The sequence below is a fragment of the Bactrocera oleae genome, chromosome 6 (genome assembly GCF_042242935.1).
Source record: "Bactrocera oleae isolate idBacOlea1 chromosome 6, idBacOlea1, whole genome shotgun sequence".
Lineage (NCBI taxonomy): Eukaryota > Metazoa > Arthropoda > Insecta > Diptera > Tephritidae > Bactrocera > Bactrocera oleae.
In genome coordinates, this window is record NC_091540.1 from 13966361 (window position 1) to 13987826 (window position 21466).

The 21466-nt window shown below is 31.6% G+C and overlaps 5 protein-coding genes across 9 annotated transcripts; 3 read left to right on the plus strand and 2 right to left on the minus strand.

The window, feature by feature from the left end:
• Positions 1–1071: 1071 nt before the first annotated feature.
• On the plus strand, positions 1072–2416 carry LOC106621058 (uncharacterized). Its single transcript, XM_014239750.3, has 4 exons — positions 1072–1396; positions 1766–1819; positions 1878–1948; positions 2143–2416. The coding sequence occupies exons 1-4, from the start codon at positions 1382–1384 to the stop codon at positions 2156–2158; spliced, it is 156 nt and encodes a 51-aa protein (XP_014095225.1). The 5' UTR covers positions 1072–1381; the 3' UTR covers positions 2159–2416.
• A 250-nt stretch (positions 2417–2666) lies between these two features.
• On the minus strand, positions 2667–3435 carry EMC4 (ER membrane protein complex subunit 4). Its single transcript, XM_014239748.3, has 3 exons — positions 3267–3435; positions 3073–3202; positions 2667–3023 (listed from the first exon to the last, which is right to left on the minus strand). Exons 1-3 carry the CDS (start codon positions 3320–3322, stop codon positions 2709–2711), a joined length of 501 nt encoding a protein of 166 aa, XP_014095223.1. The 5' UTR covers positions 3323–3435; the 3' UTR covers positions 2667–2708.
• Positions 3436–4323: 888 nt separating this feature from the next.
• On the plus strand, positions 4324–13990 carry LOC106621061 (uncharacterized). 4 transcript variants are annotated; one of them, XM_070112114.1, is made up of 2 exons: positions 4324–4520; positions 9223–13990. In XM_070112114.1, exon 2 carries the CDS (start codon positions 9234–9236, stop codon positions 12294–12296), a length of 3063 nt encoding a protein of 1020 aa, XP_069968215.1. In that variant the 5' UTR covers positions 4324–4520; positions 9223–9233; the 3' UTR covers positions 12297–13990. The 4 variants fall into 4 exon arrangements, with proteins under 4 accessions (XP_069968215.1, XP_069968214.1, XP_036216571.2 ...); XM_070112113.1 differs by lacking the exon at positions 4324–4520 and adding an exon at positions 7909–8350; XM_036360678.2 differs by lacking the exon at positions 4324–4520 and adding an exon at positions 7909–8296.
• Liprin-beta (liprin-beta) lies at positions 13505–17524 on the minus strand. Its single transcript, XM_070112115.1, has 5 exons — positions 17386–17524; positions 16549–16946; positions 15450–16495; positions 14730–15386; positions 13505–14645 (listed from the first exon to the last, which is right to left on the minus strand). Exons 1-5 carry the CDS (start codon positions 17396–17398, stop codon positions 14351–14353), a joined length of 2409 nt encoding a protein of 802 aa, XP_069968216.1. The 5' UTR covers positions 17399–17524; the 3' UTR covers positions 13505–14350.
• Positions 17410–20687, plus strand: RhoGDI (rho GDP-dissociation inhibitor). Of its 2 annotated transcripts, none has more exons than XM_014239747.3 (5): positions 17410–17551; positions 18172–18355; positions 18424–18533; positions 18735–18849; positions 19622–20687. In XM_014239747.3, the coding sequence occupies exons 2-5, from the start codon at positions 18175–18177 to the stop codon at positions 19816–19818; spliced, it is 603 nt and encodes a 200-aa protein (XP_014095222.1). In that variant the 5' UTR covers positions 17410–17551; positions 18172–18174; the 3' UTR covers positions 19819–20687. The 2 variants fall into 2 exon arrangements, with proteins under 2 accessions (XP_014095222.1, XP_014095221.1); XM_014239746.3 differs by having other exon boundaries at positions 17411–17551; positions 18167–18355.
• Positions 20688–21466: the final 779 nt, after the last annotated feature.

Genomic DNA, 21466 nt, shown 5'->3' on the forward strand with positions numbered 1-21466 from the left:
TTATATGTAAAACTTTAACATCTTTTCAAAATAAAATCAGTTTATTTTAATATCTATTTCAAAAAGAGGGACTATTATTGGCAAATTTCAGAATAATTAAGATATATATTTAAGCCTCTTTTTAACTGTGGTAAATTAATAAATATTCACCACAGAAAAATGTAAGGGGCAATTAAACAACCATGTCAAATAACGGGTCCACAAAATGCTTATTCAACGAGCCTGGAGACAAATTTTATAAATTTATACAATGATAATAATTATATTAAAAACAATACTCAAAAACAGCTCACCTTTGTAAACATAAGTCCGTCCATGTCAAAAACATTCAAAGATGTTGCCAGTATTGCTATTGAGCACTGCATAAAAGTGGTTTTAGGCTAATTTTAAACTACCTTTTAGGAAAGGAAAATATCTACCGTATTTCATGCTCTATAGTTATTGGAACTTCGACATATAATTTATTTAATAAGTCTATATATTTAAAAACTGAACTAAGAACTAATATTTTAATATTTTATGTTAAGAGTTGTAATAAAATATTGTACAAATTTAATCGCTAAATGCTAATATATAAAATGTAAAAAAGAAATTGTAATTAAATAAATCTACTTTAATTAGAGAAAACATCGACTCAGTAACTATTTCTTGATATATCTACAATATAAAGTTGCTTTATTGTTTTAAAGAATCATTATGACTTGTATGACAGTGATAAGTTTTGCATGTTTGGTTATATAAATTATTATGACTTATAATATCAAGTTCTGTTACAATAGTTTTTTCTTCCCGTCCACTCATAGTTAAATTGAATTTTCAGTTTGTCCATTAATAAATTAATTAAAATGCTTAAAAATATGCCGCATATTTACCTATCTCAACGTGGTATAATATCATATTTGTTTTAAAGCATTAATCATCATTATATAACAAGAATTGAAAATATTTATAAATAATTATTACGGCGTTTTTTGTTATGAGCAACCCGTTAATCCCTCGCCACCCTAACTCACCAGTGGCGGTCAAGTTGGTTTTATTGTGAGCGTACGCCTCGGAGGTGGCGAAAGTATTGTGAATGGAAACTTTCGCTACTTCCTTTTACCATTGTTGGCTGCCAGCTGCGTTGTAATTGGGAAGTATATGCTATTTTTTTTTATTTTGGTTGCAATAAAATACCCAGTAACCAGTAACTGTTTACATAATCTATAAGAACAAACCTAGAAAATAACAAAACCGTCATATTCTCCAAAAATAAAAATTTTTCCTGTGGAGCTTTTGGGAGAAACAACTTGTTGTTGCTGTCACTTGTGCTTTATTTTCGTTTTTTGTTTAGTGCTCAGTTTTTGAGAAACTCTTCAAAGTGGCGTTTGATATTTCCGACATGTTGAGATTTTTGGTAAGTTTTTACACAAAATAATGTTTATTTATTATATATAGCTTTGCCAATAATGGAAAATCTTTCGAAGCAACTTTGACTAAGCCAGCATTATTAAAGCTATTGATGATTTTATATGCATATGCAGACGAGTATATCTATGGCGTAGTGTTATTAATTGTGCATCTTCTTCTGCCTGCATAATTACCGTGGACATTCTTGACTTTAATCCAATCGTAAATAAAATGTGTCAATGAAATTCAGCGATTATACCGCAAATCATTATTTATCATTATTTCTTTATTTAATTTTGCATAGGTCTGTAATTCAGCTTTTAAGCTTTTCTGGGCGATAACACTTACCAAATAAATGTATGTATTTTAATTTCAGATAACATTTGGAGCTGGCATATATACTGGAATTTATATAAGTCAAAATTATGAGGTAGGACCGTTAATATACAATATGTAATATTATTTTATGTATAATTTACCATTTTCAGGTTCCTCGTGTAGATGAACCCGGCAAGCTGGTCGATAAAATAAAAGAATTTGCGGACGAACATAGAAAAAAGTAATATTTATTGAAAACTTATTTATACTGAACTGCGCACATGTCATTAGTTCGAGATTAGTCAAAGTCGAAAGATGAATGCCCGCCGTTAAAAATGTTTCAGCAATAAACTTTCCTCTCTTTTAAAAATATCAATGAAATTACAATAATATATTAAATTGTTTTATTTTGATTTTTCCCATACGCACATCAAGCATAACAATGAAGTGAGCAACATTACAACATCAAGCAAACCATAACAAACATCACTTGTTATCGTCCATTATAATTCGTGAATATCCAAGCAGCAAAGGTATCATGCTATTGTAAAACACCAAATAATAGAATCAAATGGATGATAATATTTAGAGATTTCAAAGGTTTACAATTAGCCAATATTTTCAAATTTAGAAGTCAATTTTATAAAACCGTACAATATGTTTAAATTTCTATTGAAAATAAATGTAAATCCCTATTTACTTCTCTGAACATACATATGTAAATATTTGTTGGATGGTTGTACTATCCTACTACTATCTACTCATATTCCGTGTTAGGAACAATTCAATCAATTAAATTGAAGAATCCATGTGTCGATTTTCAAACGACAGTTTAAGAACTTAGTTTTTATATAAAGAAAATTCCTATTTAGAATTGCTTTGTGTATCATACTTGGTTATATTGTCAAACCACTCTTTTCAATGCTATATTAGATTCAATGATAAAAAATAAAACTATATTATATGTCGTTTTTAATCTTTGAGACGTTTATGTATTTGTCTTAAATAAACGATACACCGCCGCCATAGTACTCAAGACGTGTTTGAGGTTCTACAAATGCGAGCCAGTCAGATGCATGTGTTGGTAATAAGCCCATGCTATGACATTTGTATAATGCGACAGCTACATTCGCCATATTTCCCAAAAAATATACGAGTTTCTGACCACTGCCCTGTGCGCCTTCCGCCATTTTAGATGTGACTGAAGTGGAAAACATTGCTTTAAGTGGTCGGATAAGCATCATGCCAACCATCATTATGGGGAATATCGATATGGAACTACCCGACATGTACATTATGAACAAATTCATCGGAATCTGAAATTACTTCAATTAAATCAAAACTATTAAATTAACTTGATGTTACCTGCTTCAAAGGACCAAGCGCCAAGTCCCACGACTTCTTAATAACAAGTCGTTGATCTCTCACCACTTCAGTCTGGTTGACTAGTACTGACGGATTGTAACCCGGTGGAGATGGCAAGTCCCCATTTTTTCTAAAACAAAATACATAAGTAATTTCATGGACATACAATATCTTACTAACGAAATTCAACTTACATGTTGCTAAAATCTAATGCCCATTTATACTTTTTAGCTGTTTGCTTTGAAGACATTTTATATATTTTAATTGAACAAATTCACAAAATTTTATCTTTGGTGTAATAATTATTTATAAAAATCGTATGATAAAAACGAAATAAAGGTTGTAATTGCATAGAATGTCAATATGAAAAAGTATAAAAGGGTAAATAGGGTATGAATTGTCAAAAACTGTCAAAATGTGATGTGAGTGGAGAGAATGTCAAATAGAAAGCGAATCCATACAAGGTGGTAGTAAATAAATAAGTAGTATTATTTATTAAATTCCTTTGGAAATGTTTGAATGATATCGGAATCATAGTCCGATAATCGTAATAGTTTTACTTCAAAATAAAAAACCTTTTGCAGGCGGTTGGCACACATAAAATGAAGAAGCTAAAAAAACCACCAAATGGATTTATCATAAAAATAGTTTTTAATAGTCACATTGCTAATTAAAAAGTTAAAAAACAAAAGCATTGTATATTCTTATCACTTTATATGCCTAAACTATCAGTTAGGGTAAAAACATTATTACATATAGCCAATTGTTACAGATTTGTATACAAAACCCGAAGTTGGCAACAGTGTATATGTACATGTATATACCGGTCGTTGGTTTGAAGGTTTGAAATGAGAGCCGAACAGTCGTTATGGCTAGTGTTCGGATTTGAGAAAATTTTAACTTGGTGGAATTATAAAAAGGAGTAGATTTTAAAAAAGTACGAACGATTTGATATGTTTAAATTAACACTTTTTAGAATGAATTTTATTATTGAATATAAGACTTTTTAAAACTTTAATTAAGGAAAGTGAACAAAAGTTAATACCTATATATATCACTAATTGTTAATTAAATTAATTAATAATTAATTTGCGGTTTATTAGATGTGGTAAGTCACTGCTCAATGTGCTTTGGATAGTAACTGCAATTTTCAAAAAATGTTACGATAGCAATCCGAGCACTGTTGACTCGCTCAGCGGCTAAAATTTACCGCGTTAGACTGGCTTACTCTTTTAGTATTAAATTGCAACTTCAGTTACTAAGATATGTATAAGCAAGTGCACACTTTCAGCTCAGAACACGGTTAGAGATATCAAAACACCAACCGGGTACCTAAACGCTCACATTTTCCATAAAGATACAGTGCTTTTTAATATATTCATTAAGTGAATTTTATACGTGTACTAAAAATGTAGACTCTGAGTGATTGGTTATTTAGTTTTTCCACGGTGCGTTAATATTTCACTATTAATAAGTTTAAACTTACGCATACACTCCGAGTTTTCGTTAAGTTTAGTTCTTTATATCTTACGATTAATGAGAGGCTGATCTTGAAAATATATTTAATATGATGCACATGCATACATATGTATGAAATTTTATTAAATCTGGGAGTAGCTATTTCGGAAGTTATAAATTAAAGCTGTTACCTAAATGATAGTAAGGTTCTTTCTTTCTTTTTATATTATTTTTTATTTTAATGTATGCATGCATTACTTGCGAATTATTTAAGATACATTTAGTTTACTTAACCAATCCCAACACTATGCGATATTTTTTCAATTGTGCAATAACATCTCATTTATAATTACTCTGTCTGTTTCTGTATTTTGGTGGGCGGACGAGTTATGAAGTTTTAAATTTGAAATAAATGATTGTTAAATTCTTTGTAAAGTAAAATAGTCGCATTTTTGGTACCGAACGTTGCCGGACGGCTGTAACACTTAACTTATCAATTAGGATTTAATATTACGGTATTACAGATTTAACTTTCATTTTTTAGCTTTAAAATGCGCTAAATAGTAATTCAACTTATTTACTAGGGGTCAACTTCTTATTATTCTCACTTTCCAACCATATTACTAAGTAATTTCTCGAACAAAATTTTATTTAATTATAAATAATAATATCTTACACCTTCCTTTAAATTTGTAGTTTCCCTATATGAGGAAGCAGTTGCATTTATAAAAAAATCGATATACCGTTTATAAAAAATCGAAATTTCATATTCGACATATTTCCATGACCGGGAATACTTCAAATATGTGGTTGCAGTGCTTAACAACTTTACTAATTTGGAATTATTACTCTTACATACATTTGTACATACATGTTGTTTAAACTGCTTAATTCAAATATCAACACCTACAACAGTGTATACACTAGCATATTGCAATGTCGCTTGTAATATACCAGCCAAAATGATTCCATTCTTCTTTTTGAGCTTCACCTAGATTGCATGCAAAAATAAATTTCATAAATTCATACTTATATACGGCTAGTGTTATAATTGTGTACTTACATATGCATGTATAAAAGAAAATATACGTGGAGGTGCTAAATTAGCTTTGATCCATATACGGATTATACTCGTTTGAATATTTGATTCTTAATAAAATACTTCAGCTGTAGTAAATTTTGGGGTTTTCATATTATGTACATATGACAGTTGCATATGCAAATTATTTTACTTTTGAAAATTTAAAGACTTGTTTGCTCATAATGCGTATTTTCTATTTGCAAATATTTATCCCATATGTAAAATGTGGAAGTACTTTATGCGGAGAAAATCCAAAGGCTCTTCTTTTACTCGTATTTCGCTGTTGCATTAAACTTTTCTGAGTCTTTTCAATTTCTTAGCCACAAAAAACTGGAATTACATCGAATATACTTGTAAGTAACTGCAGTTCACCCGTTTCAGAAAACGAAGAACAGTTATCATATCAGAACCTAACTTGTAATATAAAAGCTTTTGCTATGTGTCGAATAATGGAAATTCAATTCTTTGTATGACTTTTTCAACTCAATTAACCAAAATAATTTATTGTTTTTTTCGAGTTATTACAGTCTTGTATTAAATTTGCGATGTATAACATTATATATAGACACACTATTGTACACATACATATGTATGCAGGTATGCATATTCAAATATACTATACAAGTACTAGAAAACAACAAATTCTTGACTAATTCATTTAGACACCCACCTTTTGACTTATTCAGTCACATAGTGAAAGATTATTGGTATGTCCATATATTAGCCAAACCAGCTTTTTGAATAATATACAATACATAAGTGTTGTTTTTCATATTTCCAAAACATTGATTTTTTTGAAGAAGGAATCTAATGCGTTGAGATATAAACCTAAACAAAAATGTTTGACAAATGGAAAATATTTGATCCACTGCTAACTATTAGTTGTACATATTATGTGTGTTTGATCCAATTGCGTCCTTCCCTTTGTCCGAACAAAAATTAGCCAACTTTTATAATAATTTGTATAAGTTTGTACAAATTATTTGCTAGACAAATGCTCCAAGTGACGTCGGCACATTGACAGTTCAATTTTCACAGCCACAACGCAGAAGCTTAAAATTGAATTGCAATATTTGTTTACATTTATAGGAGGAAGTTTCACATTTATGGACGTGCGCGCTATAAATGGGTAGAATTGGGATTTCATTGTTGTTGTAAATATTGTTTTGGTGATTGCGATGGCTGTTGGCTGCGAAGTGGATTACAGTTGGGTACGGGTTTAGTAGTTAAACTTTTTTGGCTACGTTGACTGGTATAAGTCTTTTTTGGTTAATGTTTTTGGATATGTTTTCTATTTATTTTTGCAGTATTTATACACATTTGCAGTATATACACAAGTCCAAACGAATAAGCGGTAATACAGTATACAGTGATCGCCGGTAACAATAAACCTTGGAAATAACGGTTTTCCGGTTTGATGTAACATGGAAATTTTATTACTGATATCTCTTTATCTTAAACACTAATTATTTTAAATATTTTTCACTTGCCTTAATTCACGTGATAAGCAGGTTCTAACTGCTTTTTATTTGCAAACGTATATGTAGTTTTGGTAAAATATTTCTGGTTTTAAATAAAACGTAACTTCTAAACTCAGTCAGCTTCAAATTTTACTTCGTTGGTATCTGAATATGTCTATTGACATACATTTGTATTAATCAATGAATAAGCTATAAATAACTCAATTTATAAATGCATACATAATTTATTATGACAACTAATAGCCAAACTCTGAACTGTATCGAAATATTTTTTTTTTGCTTAATACTTAGAAGTCTATATGTATATGTACATATGTATATGTAACTAATGCATAGCAATCAGAAATCATTTATTCAACGCCATCGTCTCCAGTTTCCGTTAGTGGAAGTTATTTATAGTAATATCAGATACAATCCAATCATACATAGAAGCTATGAATATGAGTATTCAGGTATGTGCTTAAATTTATATTTATAAACTAAGTTCTAAAAAAATCTTGATCTATTTATATAAAAACATTCACATTTGTATCAATTTCCGAAACACCTTCAATATTTAAGTGTCTCTCTATATTAAGTCAATCATATATATGCCGGCATTTACTCCAAAAGACATGCTAAATGTTCTTAGAATAATTCATATTTTCTATTTATGCTGCGCTTGTGTTTAATTTAGTTACATTAAATTTAGTTAATTTTAGGAATATTGCCCAAATATGAGTTTCTAATCAACTAGTGCCTGTTACATTGTGTAGTTACTGTCGGACAAAACGATTGCAGACGTACTCAACAAGTTGACTTTTCTAATTTTAACAACGTGCGTTTCCGTTGATGCAAAGTGAATGACAAAGCTTAACGGCAAGAAAACACTGAAGCACATATGGTACTGTGTAAGAGAATTTAGGAATTGAGTTGAATGAGTAAGCAATCTCAACTGTGATCTAGATGAGAACATACATACATTCACCCAGCAGCTTTCAAATGACAGAAAAGCCTTCCAACACATACTTGTAGTAATTATATTTGTATTTACACGCAGATAGTTAGTATGTCGTTCATCTAAGGTGGATTTTCGGAAAATTATTTTCATTCAATTTAGTTGTGTTTTGGATGTCACCATGATCACGCGTGATTAAGTTTTCGTAGATTAACATAAGCGTAAACGTACAATAGTTATACTAAGTGAAACGAAACGGAAAAGGAAGTTAGTAATGAAAAGTGTTTGAAATCGCATTCGTTTGCAACCACCTACAATATGGTATATTGCAAATAACACTACAGTAAAGGACTACAGAAATTTAAGCTTGTACATAGTGTTTGTGTTATAACTATGCACTTCCATTAACCAATCCACGTGTTATTATAATATGAAACTAATTTTTTCTCATCTAAGTACATCTAAGTATACTCAATAGCAATGAGTTCAAGTAAATTCCTCTGCAAAATGTAATCAAATTCAAAGTGTAAAAATACTTTCACATACATATACCGTATATGGTAATTTTCGCATAAAGGGAATCGAATTTCACACAAAAAGCACAAACAAAATTTGAAATTTTCGTAAAAACTCGCATAAGGAAATTGTGCGCATACACAGAAAAGTAGATGCTATAAAACAAGAGTACGACACGAATTTTGCCAATAATAAGCTAAAAAAAAGTAAAATACCAAAAATAATTTAAAAATACGGCTCTCTGAGCGAAAACGACAACTGTGTAAACATGTGAGAGCAAAGTGAAGTAGACGCCTATAATTTTTTTAGTTCAATAACATATCAAACTTTGGTACGAGATGTTGCCGGAACTCCTGTTTACCGGTAATTATGAATGCTGAATTGCATTCTAGCATTTCATTTCTCTCGGCTATTTACAGAAACAGTTTATTTTATTTGCATTGCGATGACAAGGAAACCTGTTGACGTAATATAGTTGTGCTTATAATTTGTAATTCTCTTGTTCATACGCAACAGTATGCGTATTATTGATAAATAATGCAATTATGCATTATTACAAATAAAAATTGATAAATAATCTAAATTAATTGAAAAATGGTCATATATATAATAATTTGAATACGCATTAAAAATATGATAATAATTTTTTTAATTTTCTAAATTTTTATCGTAAACAGCTGCTGATAGCATGCAAGACGAGCTTGATTTCTTGAATGGCGCAAATTCTATTTACAAAAAAGGCATGTGCATTTCGCCAGCAGTGCCGTTGGAGCCTCAGCTGGAGTCGTCTATTGAAAATAATGCTAACAATTATATTGGAAATGTAAGCCCTGCAAATTTACCGAGTGTCACCAGAAACGAACATACAAGCCATCCCGCAACATGGAAACAGCACCCAACAAATGGTCAGGAACACTCACGTCAACGGTTGCGAAGCGAACAACACCGTCACGAACAGCGGCATCAACGTCGCTTGAATTTAACGACTAGCAAATTATTGTTACAAAACTCTGATGATCCGTTAATATGCCATGGCGCCAACAATGTTGGTGCAGCTGATGATGATAGTCACCTGATTATATGCACAGCACAAAATGAAGAAAATACCCAAACAACGAACCTACTGCCTTCTTCGTCAACTACAATCAAACAAAAACTTCCTTCAACGACAAGATCTAAACAACTACTTCGAAAGTTGCCTCAAAATGGATGCAGCTTATTAACCAAACAACAGCTTAAAGTTAAAGCTGGTTTAATGAGCGCTCAGAATCGTACAGCAAACGATGTAGACAAGCGCGTACATATATGTACCGACGTCGCACAAACTAATAATAAAACGAATGACTTAAAATTGCCCAAAAAGAAAGGTGTTTTAAAACTACGTTTTCATCACCAAGCTCTGCCACCAGAGTATCTTATTCACTATGAAGCTACGCAGGGACAGCTTACGCCTTACGTCAAAGAATCAAATGCGAAATCATCCGAATTTCGTGCTTCGAAAAATATTCACTCTTCAAAACTCCACCAAGGCCCAAATGGGCAAGAAAATGTACGTAGCTGGTTGCAAACGATTGCAGCTATTCATCGATCGGCTCAAGAGGAAGACATAGAACAAACTGAGAAAATACATGGTCAACAGCAAACAAGATTGGAGCTTCCTAAAACCGCAGTTTATAACGATACTAACAATAATTATCAGGTCAGCCGTATGCAGCCTTTAAAACCAGGCATTACCAATCCACCGTCCACCGTAAAAAATGATATCCGCTTTGATTCAAAACACACACATAGTTCTGAAAAAGATCAGGTTCATACTTCGAGTCTCAAAAACTCAATGAACAAATTTTCTTCAAATGCAACAACATTCAACGCTATCAACTCAACATCCGTCAAACGAGTCATCAACTTTGCTGATCTTCCGTACATGGGTGAAATAACGCTAGACAATTCGAAACCACGACGTGGTAGGAAACCCAAAAAAGCTGATATCTGTCACTTGATATATAAAAACTATGGTACAATATTACCCGGTACCCCAAATAATGTACTAAGTTCATCAAAACTTGCAAAAGATGAAGATAAAAAGCATGGTATTACAGACGAATTGCCATTGAATCTCTGTGTAAGAGATCAGCAATGCGAGTATTTGTCGATTTCGAGCGGAGAAAGTGAAAATGCTTGCGGAATAGACGATATTGAATGCATAAATACGCTTAATTTAGGTGTAGAAAATTTCTTTGAAACAAAATTAACTAATTTAATGCCGAGTTCTGATCTCAAAAGATCAGTTATTCTAAAAGTTGAATCAAATGTGGATACAAATAATTCTACAGATTTAACGCCTACATTCTCACATCCAAATCAAGCGAAACATGATTTACACCCAATAAATCTATACTACCAGAAATTACTTTCAGGCACTTTAGTGAACACATGTAGTCAGCCATTCGGCCTACCTGTGGAGACTATAGAAAAAGACAACCAACTATCGCTAAAAATACCAATACCAAGTGGGTTAATTCGTATGTCGAAAACAGAGAACATGTCTCCGACTTCAAGCTTAAACAATCAATCTATTGATTATCCGGATCTTATGTCCACGCCATCTTCGATTAAGTCGGAAAATTCAAGTATAACCGCAACCACATCTGCGAGTACAATAACGGTTGCCACGACAATAAATTCCACTAATCAGCTTTCCGCTCCTCAGAAGCGGAAACGATCCGCCATTTTCATTCCACCAATTCCGGCGGAAATTACCCCAAACACACCAACAGAAGTCAGCATATGCAAATTCAAATTCACTGGTGGTGACAAACCCTCTTTGGAGGAGAAGAAAATGCTTTCTGTAGATTCGGGTGGTAATTATCGATATTATAGTGGTACTGGTGATAAATCAAGCCGTGGTTTTGAATATTTCCCACGTGAAAGTTTACAAAACTCTGCTGGTTTCTTACCGGGTGTTAATTGTGTAGTATCATGCCCGACAACGGAAAACGAATGCTCAATAAATGACATACCACCACCATCAGCTGAGCTTAGTAATGAAATTTTACAAATTCCTGAGTCTCCGACTGCAAACTTGTTATCACCAGCATCTGTATCATTAACAGAGGTTTCAATGCCATTACCAATATCGAAGTTGGAGTCTTCATACTCTGGTTGTTCAGCTCAAACAACCCAAAAACAACCACAGAAAATTCAAATAATAGTAGGTTCAAACTACAACAATGACATGTCCACACATAAAACATCTTCCATGAAAGATAATTTTGCGAATATAATGGTTGAACCGTTAACTTGCCACTCCCTACATCCTAAAAAGAAGTCGCGAAGATCAACTCAACGCGAAAAACTCGAGAAAACATTTAGAGAAAAAGGATTTCTTATTCAAACACAGCAACTCGAATCTGCCGAAGGCGCCACCTATTGTAAATTTCGACAATTGAAGAAGTTCACCCGTTACTTGTTCAGAAATTGGAAGGATTATCTCCCCGAAGAAGTACATCAATCAAATCTAGTAGAGAAAGCATTTTTAACTCATCAGCCTTTAACCAAGAATGAAATGAAAAAAGAAGAGAATACAGCAGACAACTTTACTGAGCAGGACATACAGAATATACTAGAACGTCATGGATTTTTAACCACTAGTGAAGTATGCTCGCAAAATAGCACTCTCAGTAGTACAAGTAACTTAACAGCGAAAATTCTGCCCGAACAGAAATTGGTGGATAACATTGCAGAGACATAAGTAAATAAATAATATAATTTGAAGATATTTGATTTATCTGGGACATAAACAGTCGAATGACCTATTATTTATAATGCTAAATATTTGCATCAAATTTTAACACTGCCAAAGAATCTTTAGAACTTAAGGATACTTAGATTACTATACATATGTACATATATATATGCGTGTATTAAACTAGTCATTGAACAAATTATTACTTCATTGTGCAGTTTGAAACCACATTGTTCACAAATGTCAAATTCTCATTTTATGAAATTAAGTTAAATAGGTAAATATGACAAATATTTATTGTGAATTCCTATTGTAGTTAAAAATAAAACAATAAATTCGATTTTTACCAGGTCAGATAATTTTTGAAAACAAAAAAATTATTGTAGAGTCTAACCGTTACCGATCGTTACCAAGATAAAATAATCAACATCAAACGAAAAATAATTTACGGGCGATCTGAGGTCGGGAAAAGGAAAGGAGGGCGTGGTTGAATTTTTAAGTCCCAAAGAAAAACCAGACTTCTTTCGTATAAACTCAAAATTTATGTGAAAAATTCAAATATTTGTATCTTATACAAAAATTGTTCGCTTTCATAAAGTTTGGTGTAAACTTACCTCTTATGTCCCTAACACGCCATGTGTTTTTTTTTATTTAAGTGTTTTTCTCCTTATATTGATCTAGTATCGAAAAAAACCCTAATTTTCAATCAAAAATTCTCACGTCAAAACATCCGATTCTTTTCAAATGTCGGTAGGCTTCATGTTCGTTGAAAAATCTCCTTTCGGATGGTACAAATATGTACATACCATACATTACTATGGTAAACATTTTTTAGAAAATGCCCAGAAAAGTACTAATTAAACAGCTGAAGACTTTAATTGGTCGCTGCTTTTATAAATATATAATAATAAAAATATAACGTGTTGGGGACATAATAGGTAGGTTTACACAAAATTTCGTGAAAAAAAAGAATGTGTATCAGAAAAAAATAAAAAGCCTAAGAACTGGCTTATTTGAATTTTTCACATAAATTTTGAGGTTATTTGAAAGAAGTCTGTATACAAAACTTATAAATACAAAATAACATTTTTCTATGACTCGTAGTTTTGCCGTCAAATCGAGATACATTTTTTAACCCTGAAACCACGTCCCTCGCCTTCCTTTTCCCGACCTCAGATCGCTCGTAAATTATTTTTCCTTTAATGTTTTTCACGTTCTCATTCGTTTCCGTTGGATTTCAACATACTATGAATTTCTTTCTTTATTTTCATCATTTTCAAAGGCTTCTGCACTAGTCTATTATGCAAAATGTACACATTTTACTGTTTATATTTTCTTGTCAAAAACTTTATTAACACAACATTTATATAAAACGATTTTGTATATACACATTCATGATTAACTACATATATCGTTCGTATTTCATTATTTGGTAGATAATATATACTAAGTATTACAAAATTACAAAGTGAACGTCATTGAAATTAGGTTTACTAAATGCCTATTAAGGCAACATTTTATGTTCAATACTATATTTTTTTCTTATCTTATATTCAGCCGCATTCTATAAAATTTATTTGGAAGACATTTTATCAATTGTTAAATGCCTGCGCAAAACCCAAAAACTATTTTTAACGGCACAAAGTATAATTGAAAATAAAAATTCTGTATTGAAAATATACGAAAAAAAGCACTGGAAATGGTAAATTTGATCAATTTATAAGATTGGTGGTAAGTAACCTTAATAGCCAAGAAATGAAATCATTGTTAACGTTTCCTTATAAATATTTTTAATAAATAAAAAATTGTAGCACGACTGAAATATTGCGTTTAAAACTAAAATAAGAATATAACGGAAACAAAATAAAAGTTAGCGTAATCGAAATTAAAGCGTTAAAGGTTAGAAATTAGACATCTTGTCGTCACGGCATAAAACATTCCCAAAATAGTTATGGGGAAAAGGCGTCTAATGACAACGTTTTGCCGGATATAATACGAGTCTATTTCGGTTATGTAGGCCCTATTGTCGTGGAAAATGATATAAATACTTATGTATTCTGTTACTGACTTATATTCGCAGAACACCTTCCGGAGCTACTTGAATTACTCAGTGAAAGTGACTTATCTTGGTCGTTGTTGAGAAGGCAGGAGGACATGGGGCAAACATAATCAGTCCAATCCACATCACCACTTCCCTTGTTACTTTTCCTTCGTTTTAATGAGAACTGCGTCTTTTTTGGCGGTTTTATCTTAGAAGTTATTGTTAATGGTTGATAACCCGGATTTGATTCAATGTCACGTTTATTTTGTATTATGTCACGACCAAGTAATTCTTTGAAATGTGTAGCCAAATGACTGAAAGTGATAATAATCAGCAATTACAAAAATTGTAATGTTATCAATTGTTTCTAGTTTATAAATAAAAAAAAATATCCTTACCGGCGTAATAAAGTTTTACTAGGAGGTATACTAAGCAAATCTGCCAATAGATCGGCAGTGAACCGTTGTTCATAAAGCATTAATGCACCATGTACGCCAGCACCTCTTAAATTGGGAGCGTACTCTGATAAATCTGCAACTCTCAGCCACTCCATAACACGATGTGCGGTCCATAAAGATATGTTTTCCGTATTTTCTTCTAAATTTTTCTCGTCTTCCTCTAAAGATTGATCATCTACGTTCGAAGTAGGTCGTACCGATCCGGTCGAACGTCGAATGAGGCACTCGGCGTTCCATTCTACTTCGCGCATACATTGAATACCACAGCGGAGTGACGCTATATGTAAACAAGAGTACACATGCAAATGAGCCAAATCTTCCATTGTTAAACGGTGAAGCATTCTTCCATCAATTTTAGCCATCAAAAAAGGATCTTTATATTGCGGTAAACCAATATCATCTAACCAACGCATAACCCAACTAACATCTAGTTCTGCAGCTTTTAAAGCTAGTGGATCATTTTCTTTTCCTGTTAGTTCATCAATTGCTAATAATATTTTCTTTCGATGAAGTGATGATTTCAGATTTAACTCTCGCTCTATATCTACTGGAGAGACGGTGAAAAAACATATGTTGGTGCTGGCATTCAACCACTTTCTAAATGAAAAAAACTATGTGATGGTATATTCATTAAATTTGTCAAAGATTAGTAGCACTTGCCTACAATCATCAGAATAACAACCAAGTCCGAGATCCGTAAGCCAATTACATACTTCTTGCGTAGACCACTCGGTGTAACCTTTTGACGGAGTTGAAAGCTGTGGAGTTTGAGTGTTCCATTCAATTCGTCCACCTGCAGTGGCACGTGTGATACCTCCTCTTTTAAAAGCTGGTTCTGAATTCTTTATAGCTGGCAATTCTAAAGTTCCACTATTACTTCGTCTCAATTTCCCTAAAATGCCTTTTAATCCTTTCGCTGATCTTTCACGAATGTTAGGTGATGAGATGCAATATGTAGCATCCTCTCGACATTCAATTGCATCGTGTTCTGTTCCAGAAAAAGATCCTGCCGAATCCCCAATAAGGATTTTTTCATTCGATGCAAAAGCCACATTACGTTGTCGCTGCATATTTGCATTTTTATCAAATTGATGATTATTTTCCGAATTTATCAAAGTGCTGTGACTGTTATCGTTATTATACTTGTTATTCCGAGCCCTTGGTAAACTATGATATTGGGGATGTATCTGATGACGTAATGACGCAGGAGGCGTTTTAGGGGATCTGACATTTTCGTTACTATTGAAATTTATTTGATTTAAATTACCCATACTACCAAAAAGAATTCGCTTAGGGGTTAATGATTTGGTAGGGCTATTGTTATGGTTTGTGCTATCCCACTCACGCAGCTCTACATTTTCACGCTCCAAAGCTGCTCTATGAAGCTTCAACTCGCTAAGAGCAGTCATTAACTCTAATTTTTGAGTTTCTAAAGAAGATCTCGAAAGCATTAAACGTTGCAGTTGTTCATCTCTATCACTTAATAATTGTGTTTTTTCTTGAAGAAGACCCTCCAATTCAATGATTTTATCAGCTTGGTCGGAAACACGATCGGTTAGGAGTTGATACTGAAGAGATAATGCTTCTTTGTCCCTCTGTAATCTTCTCAGTCGCTCATCAGCATCTTGACGAGGAATATGTGTTTCTAACCAATCACTTATCACGGCTACTGTAGCTGGATCTGGTACCGGTGCAGCCAATCCTACCTAGAAAATAATGTTATACATACATAGTTTACTTTACGTTAAAGTTGGGTTACCTGTTGAAGAGCTAGTGCAAGAGTTTTAGCAGTTGACAACACATTGTTTACTGAAATCAAACTGCGTTCCGCGCTAATTATCGTACTGGGTTTAACCAGAGATTTTATACCATCACCAGAATCATTTAAATTGCTGTTTCCTGATATTATGCCATCCATTTGTTGCAGCGCGGCTTCCAACATTTTACTTGCATTAGTTGACAACACATCTGAAGTTGTGGTTGTGTTGCTTGCAATTTCATTTTGTTGAGCCATTACACTGGTTGTATTAACTTTTTGGCTGTTAATCTCGAGCATAAATAACTTTGGAACACTAAGAAGAGCCTGATCTATTTTTATTCTAATATGCGTTTTCACATCCCTTGTACTTGGATCGTATCTAAACTTTTTCCCCAAAACTAATATGAGATTGTGTTTAACTTAAAAATACGTTTCCGTCAAAGTTCTTTTACTTAATCTTTCTTTTTAAATTTTTAAGAAATAGATCAGAAAAATATAAAAACTTTAAGAATAAGTAAAAGAATAGAGAAAGCAACAAAATATATTTTTTGTGTAATAAACCATTGCTGCCAGATAAATCCTATTTCCATATTCCACAAACTTCCGCTGCTGAATAAAAAATACTTTGCATAGTGTAAAAACAAAATGCCAATAAAAATGATAATATATGCTGATATGTACTTCAACGCAGTGTGAATTATTTTAAAGTTTCATACGACAAAATTTGTTTAAATTTAACAAATTTTAATTGCAGTAAATGCAACTCTGAAAAGAAAACTAACTCGTTTCTATTTCATTTTGTAACGAACGAGTATCAATTCTGGAGGAACTACTCACTTTTCTTCGTCATTTATTAATACATCCATTCGTGGTTCTCCAAAAGATTTAGCTGTTTTCACAGAGTTATATTTTCATTTGAAATTATTTACATGCTTGTTTAAAATCGCCTATCAAAAATAAAAGTAATTTATTCGCTCTTAACAAAAAATTAATACTTCCAATAGTAAGTATATTAGGTGAATTTCGAATGAGCTTGCTAGTCTACTGATAAATGTGTTATTGATAATAAGTTAATATTAGTGAATAGATATAGCTACGATAAGAGGGAATGTTTTTTATGCGAAACGTATATCTAGTCATTACTTTCATATATGTAAGACTAATAATCTAAGGGCACTGTCAGTATTTCTTCCAAATGTGGGAAGATTCACAACATTAAAGAGAATAATACTACGTTATGTTCGTGTAGGTAATTGATATCTGTATGTATGATGTTAGTGAGTCACAAAGAATGTTTAGATACATAGGTATATTCTTTAAAACAGCGGCTGGAATTTATATGTACTTACGTATGGGATGTATGTATGATTCATGCGGGCTAAATGTTTCGAGGTTCTAAAAATTAATATGTATGGCGGTATTTATATGAGAAACGCACTCGCACGCTAAATATTGTACATTAATTATTATATTAAGAGTATTAACTGGACACTAAAATATATAACCGAGAAAATTGATATTGTGTCCAGTGACAGTTGTTTAATGTTGAATATAAATTCTCTGAAGAAATTTCAAAACCCTATTTGCATTTTGTGTACTTTTGTTTGTAAAAAAAAAGTATAGAATATGTCTGCGGAGTCTCACGCCGAACACGCTATTCATGATGAGGACATACACGACAGCACGTACCAGCCACCACCGGAAAAGACTATTGAGGAAATAATGGCTGTAGACCAAGAGGATGAGAGTTTACGTCGCTATAAAGAAGCTTTGTTGGGGTCTGCACAGGCTGAAAAAATTATTGTCGGTATGATAAAAACATGACATAATTTCAAGAATATTATTCACATGTTCCTAAATTACTTTATATTGCAGATGCAAATGATCAACGCAAAGTGATCGTGAAAAAATTGGCTTTGGTAGTTGAAGGTCGAGATGATATGGAGCTGGATTTAACAGGCGATCTAAGTCAACTAAAGAAACAGGTAATTCACAATTTTTAAAATTGAATTTCAGAAATTTTTTGAACACCCAGATAACATTACAAAACTAAAAATTTACATATAATCCTAATAAAAAAATTTTTAACACTATTTTTGCATAGATATAAGATAGAATGTCTATCACAGCATCTGTATTTGATTTATTAATAGATAAATAATAATAAATGTATTTTGATTTTCTAGGTATTCGTCATTAAAGAAGGAGTTCACTATAAAGTGCGCATAGATTTTATTGTGCAAAGAGAGATTGTTCATGGCCTTAAATACGTACAAAAGACTTATAGATTGGGTGTACCAGGTAAATATTTGCTTCCTTTATTACACTAAGTCATTTTCAAAAGCATTATTATGTTATAAAAACTGTGGTAATAATTGAAAATAACAATGAAGTTATAAGCATATACATATGTACACTTTTGACTGGATCTGGTAAAAACTTCTCAAATATTTTTATTAGGATTTTACATAGTTTTAGTAAATGTTTACCATAACTATCACAGTTAAATTCGAGTTATGTTTATTTATTTTAAAATGTTATACTTTTTGGATATTTTTCAAATCGTATAATAAAGTGTGCGATACACAAAATGTTTTACCACATTTCGTTTCAAAACCAAAAGTCAGAATGATGAGCTAAAATGTTTTACTGCTTTAATAGTTATTATTCTGCAAAAGACTTTATTTAATTCCTCTTTGCCAATATTACATAACTTGATTACAGCTGTAATAATCTGAAGAAATCTAAAGAAACTCGTTCATAAAAATGCATCTGTATCTGTGTACGGACTATTTAAGCAAGTTGAATAGTATAGTTAATGATAAAATTTCTGTTAAACTTTAGTTTTTTGTTTGAATTTTAATCATGCAATGTATATCTAAACTATTTTCCCGCTGCTGACTGGACTTGTTAATATTATTAACTAATAAATACAAACATTATATGTGTGATTGTGTTGTGTTCTCTTGTCTTTAACTTCAAATTAATTCAAAAAGTTGTTGGTAAGACAGGCAGTTTTACTAAATTTATTTAATACTTAAAAACTAATCATAATTTCTGTTTTATATTTTAGTTGATAAAATGACCCATATGGTTGGCTCATATCCACCGAAAAAAGAAATTCAGTTCTACTTAACACCATCTGAAGAAGCACCAGCAGGCCTGATGGCACGTGGTACATATTCAGTTGCATCGCTATTCACCGACGACGATAAGCACATACACTTGAAATGGGATTGGACTTTCGAAATAAAAAAAGATTGGGAATAAAGAAGTGCCAAAATGATCGGAAGCTATCATAACTCTTAAAATATAATAAGTTTTTAACTGAAACATGATCTTCTAAAGCAATTTTTACGCCATTCGTAAGAACTGAATCTGTTTGCTTCCTTTAATTTAAGAAAAAGTGAAATCTAAAGTATTCTAAATTGTGTATTTAAGCAATGACAGTCGCCAGTTTTGATATATGTATAGCATTTCAAAATTTTATTTCTTTACTTTAATAAATTTGTTTTTTTTTTTGAGTTGTGTACACATAAGATATTTAACTTTAATACCTCATGTATTTTTTCACTATATAATCTGATTGCATTAATATAAATTTGTGGAAAACGTATATCAATAATTCCTCAATAAACTCGGAATTCTCTTTTGCCTTTAAGTAAATTGTGTAACATAAATAAATAGTATATTTCTCACCAGTTTGCAAAATTGTAGAATTACTTTCAGAGTATTAATTATTTGGGGTATGTTCATCGTTAAATAATAGTTTAAAATGTAAAGCTGACACTAAAACAAAAATAATGCAAACATTATTTATTAACAAACTGACCATTAACTATGAAAAAATACCTATAAGAGTTGCAATCTGCATAGCTCCCATAATCAAAACAAAAGTATTTGTAATCAAAATAAAGGAATACAAATTTTATTACATAGAACATATTAAAGCGATGCAGATATTAATGGTTGGAAGCTAATTGAAAATATCCGCGTATTATTCAGAAAAATTTAAATGTATATACATTGATGATAGGCGGATTATCTAAATAAACCAAATTTACTTTATATTTGGAATATTTTACAAAAAATGTAATCAGTATAAGCAGTTTGGAAATACAGAATATTTGTAATTGAAACATTTTTGAAATTCATGATTTTTTGTTGATTTTTTACAGATGTAAGTATAATCAACAGGAGCCATTAAAATTATCCTCCACATGATTTTGAATTATACCAACTGACATTCACATATACGATGAAATCATATGCATATATTCGTGCTTGTGTTTTCATTTAAAATCAGGTGTTTTTTCAAAAAGGTCATTACAAGTTTTAGCGCACACATATGTGTGTATAGTCATTTCATTAATACATAATAATTTAAAAGTATGGCATATATATATTTCAAAGTTCGCTTTGCCTGACTTCATATGCAGTCTTTATTTGCTTAATGCGTGTTATTAAGACAAAACTAGCGATTTTGTCGTAGGGAATCAAAAACTGATGTTCAATCAATTGAATAAGAATATATTTACCATACGATTTTAAACGTTGTGCCTTGCTCTGAACGAAAAAAAAAACACGGAAATTTTTTGAGTCTGCTATATATACAAATTGTAATGTATTTCAACAAGTGAGCTCACACACTTTCAAAGATAGTCACGTTAATCTGCAAATCTTATAATTCGAATAATTGTTGCGATAATTGAAATAACTTTACTCAATATAAAGACGCCACCATCTTGGTTATTATGTTTCGTTAAAGTTTTGCTTCTGTTTATGGTTTGCTTTCTAATGTTATCCAAGAAACTGAGATTTGTTCGAAATAACTCTGTATGGGTAATGAATTTTTAAGCTATTGTACTTTATAAACAATTAGAAATTATTTTTTTGTCAGGTTTCGAAATTAATTCCT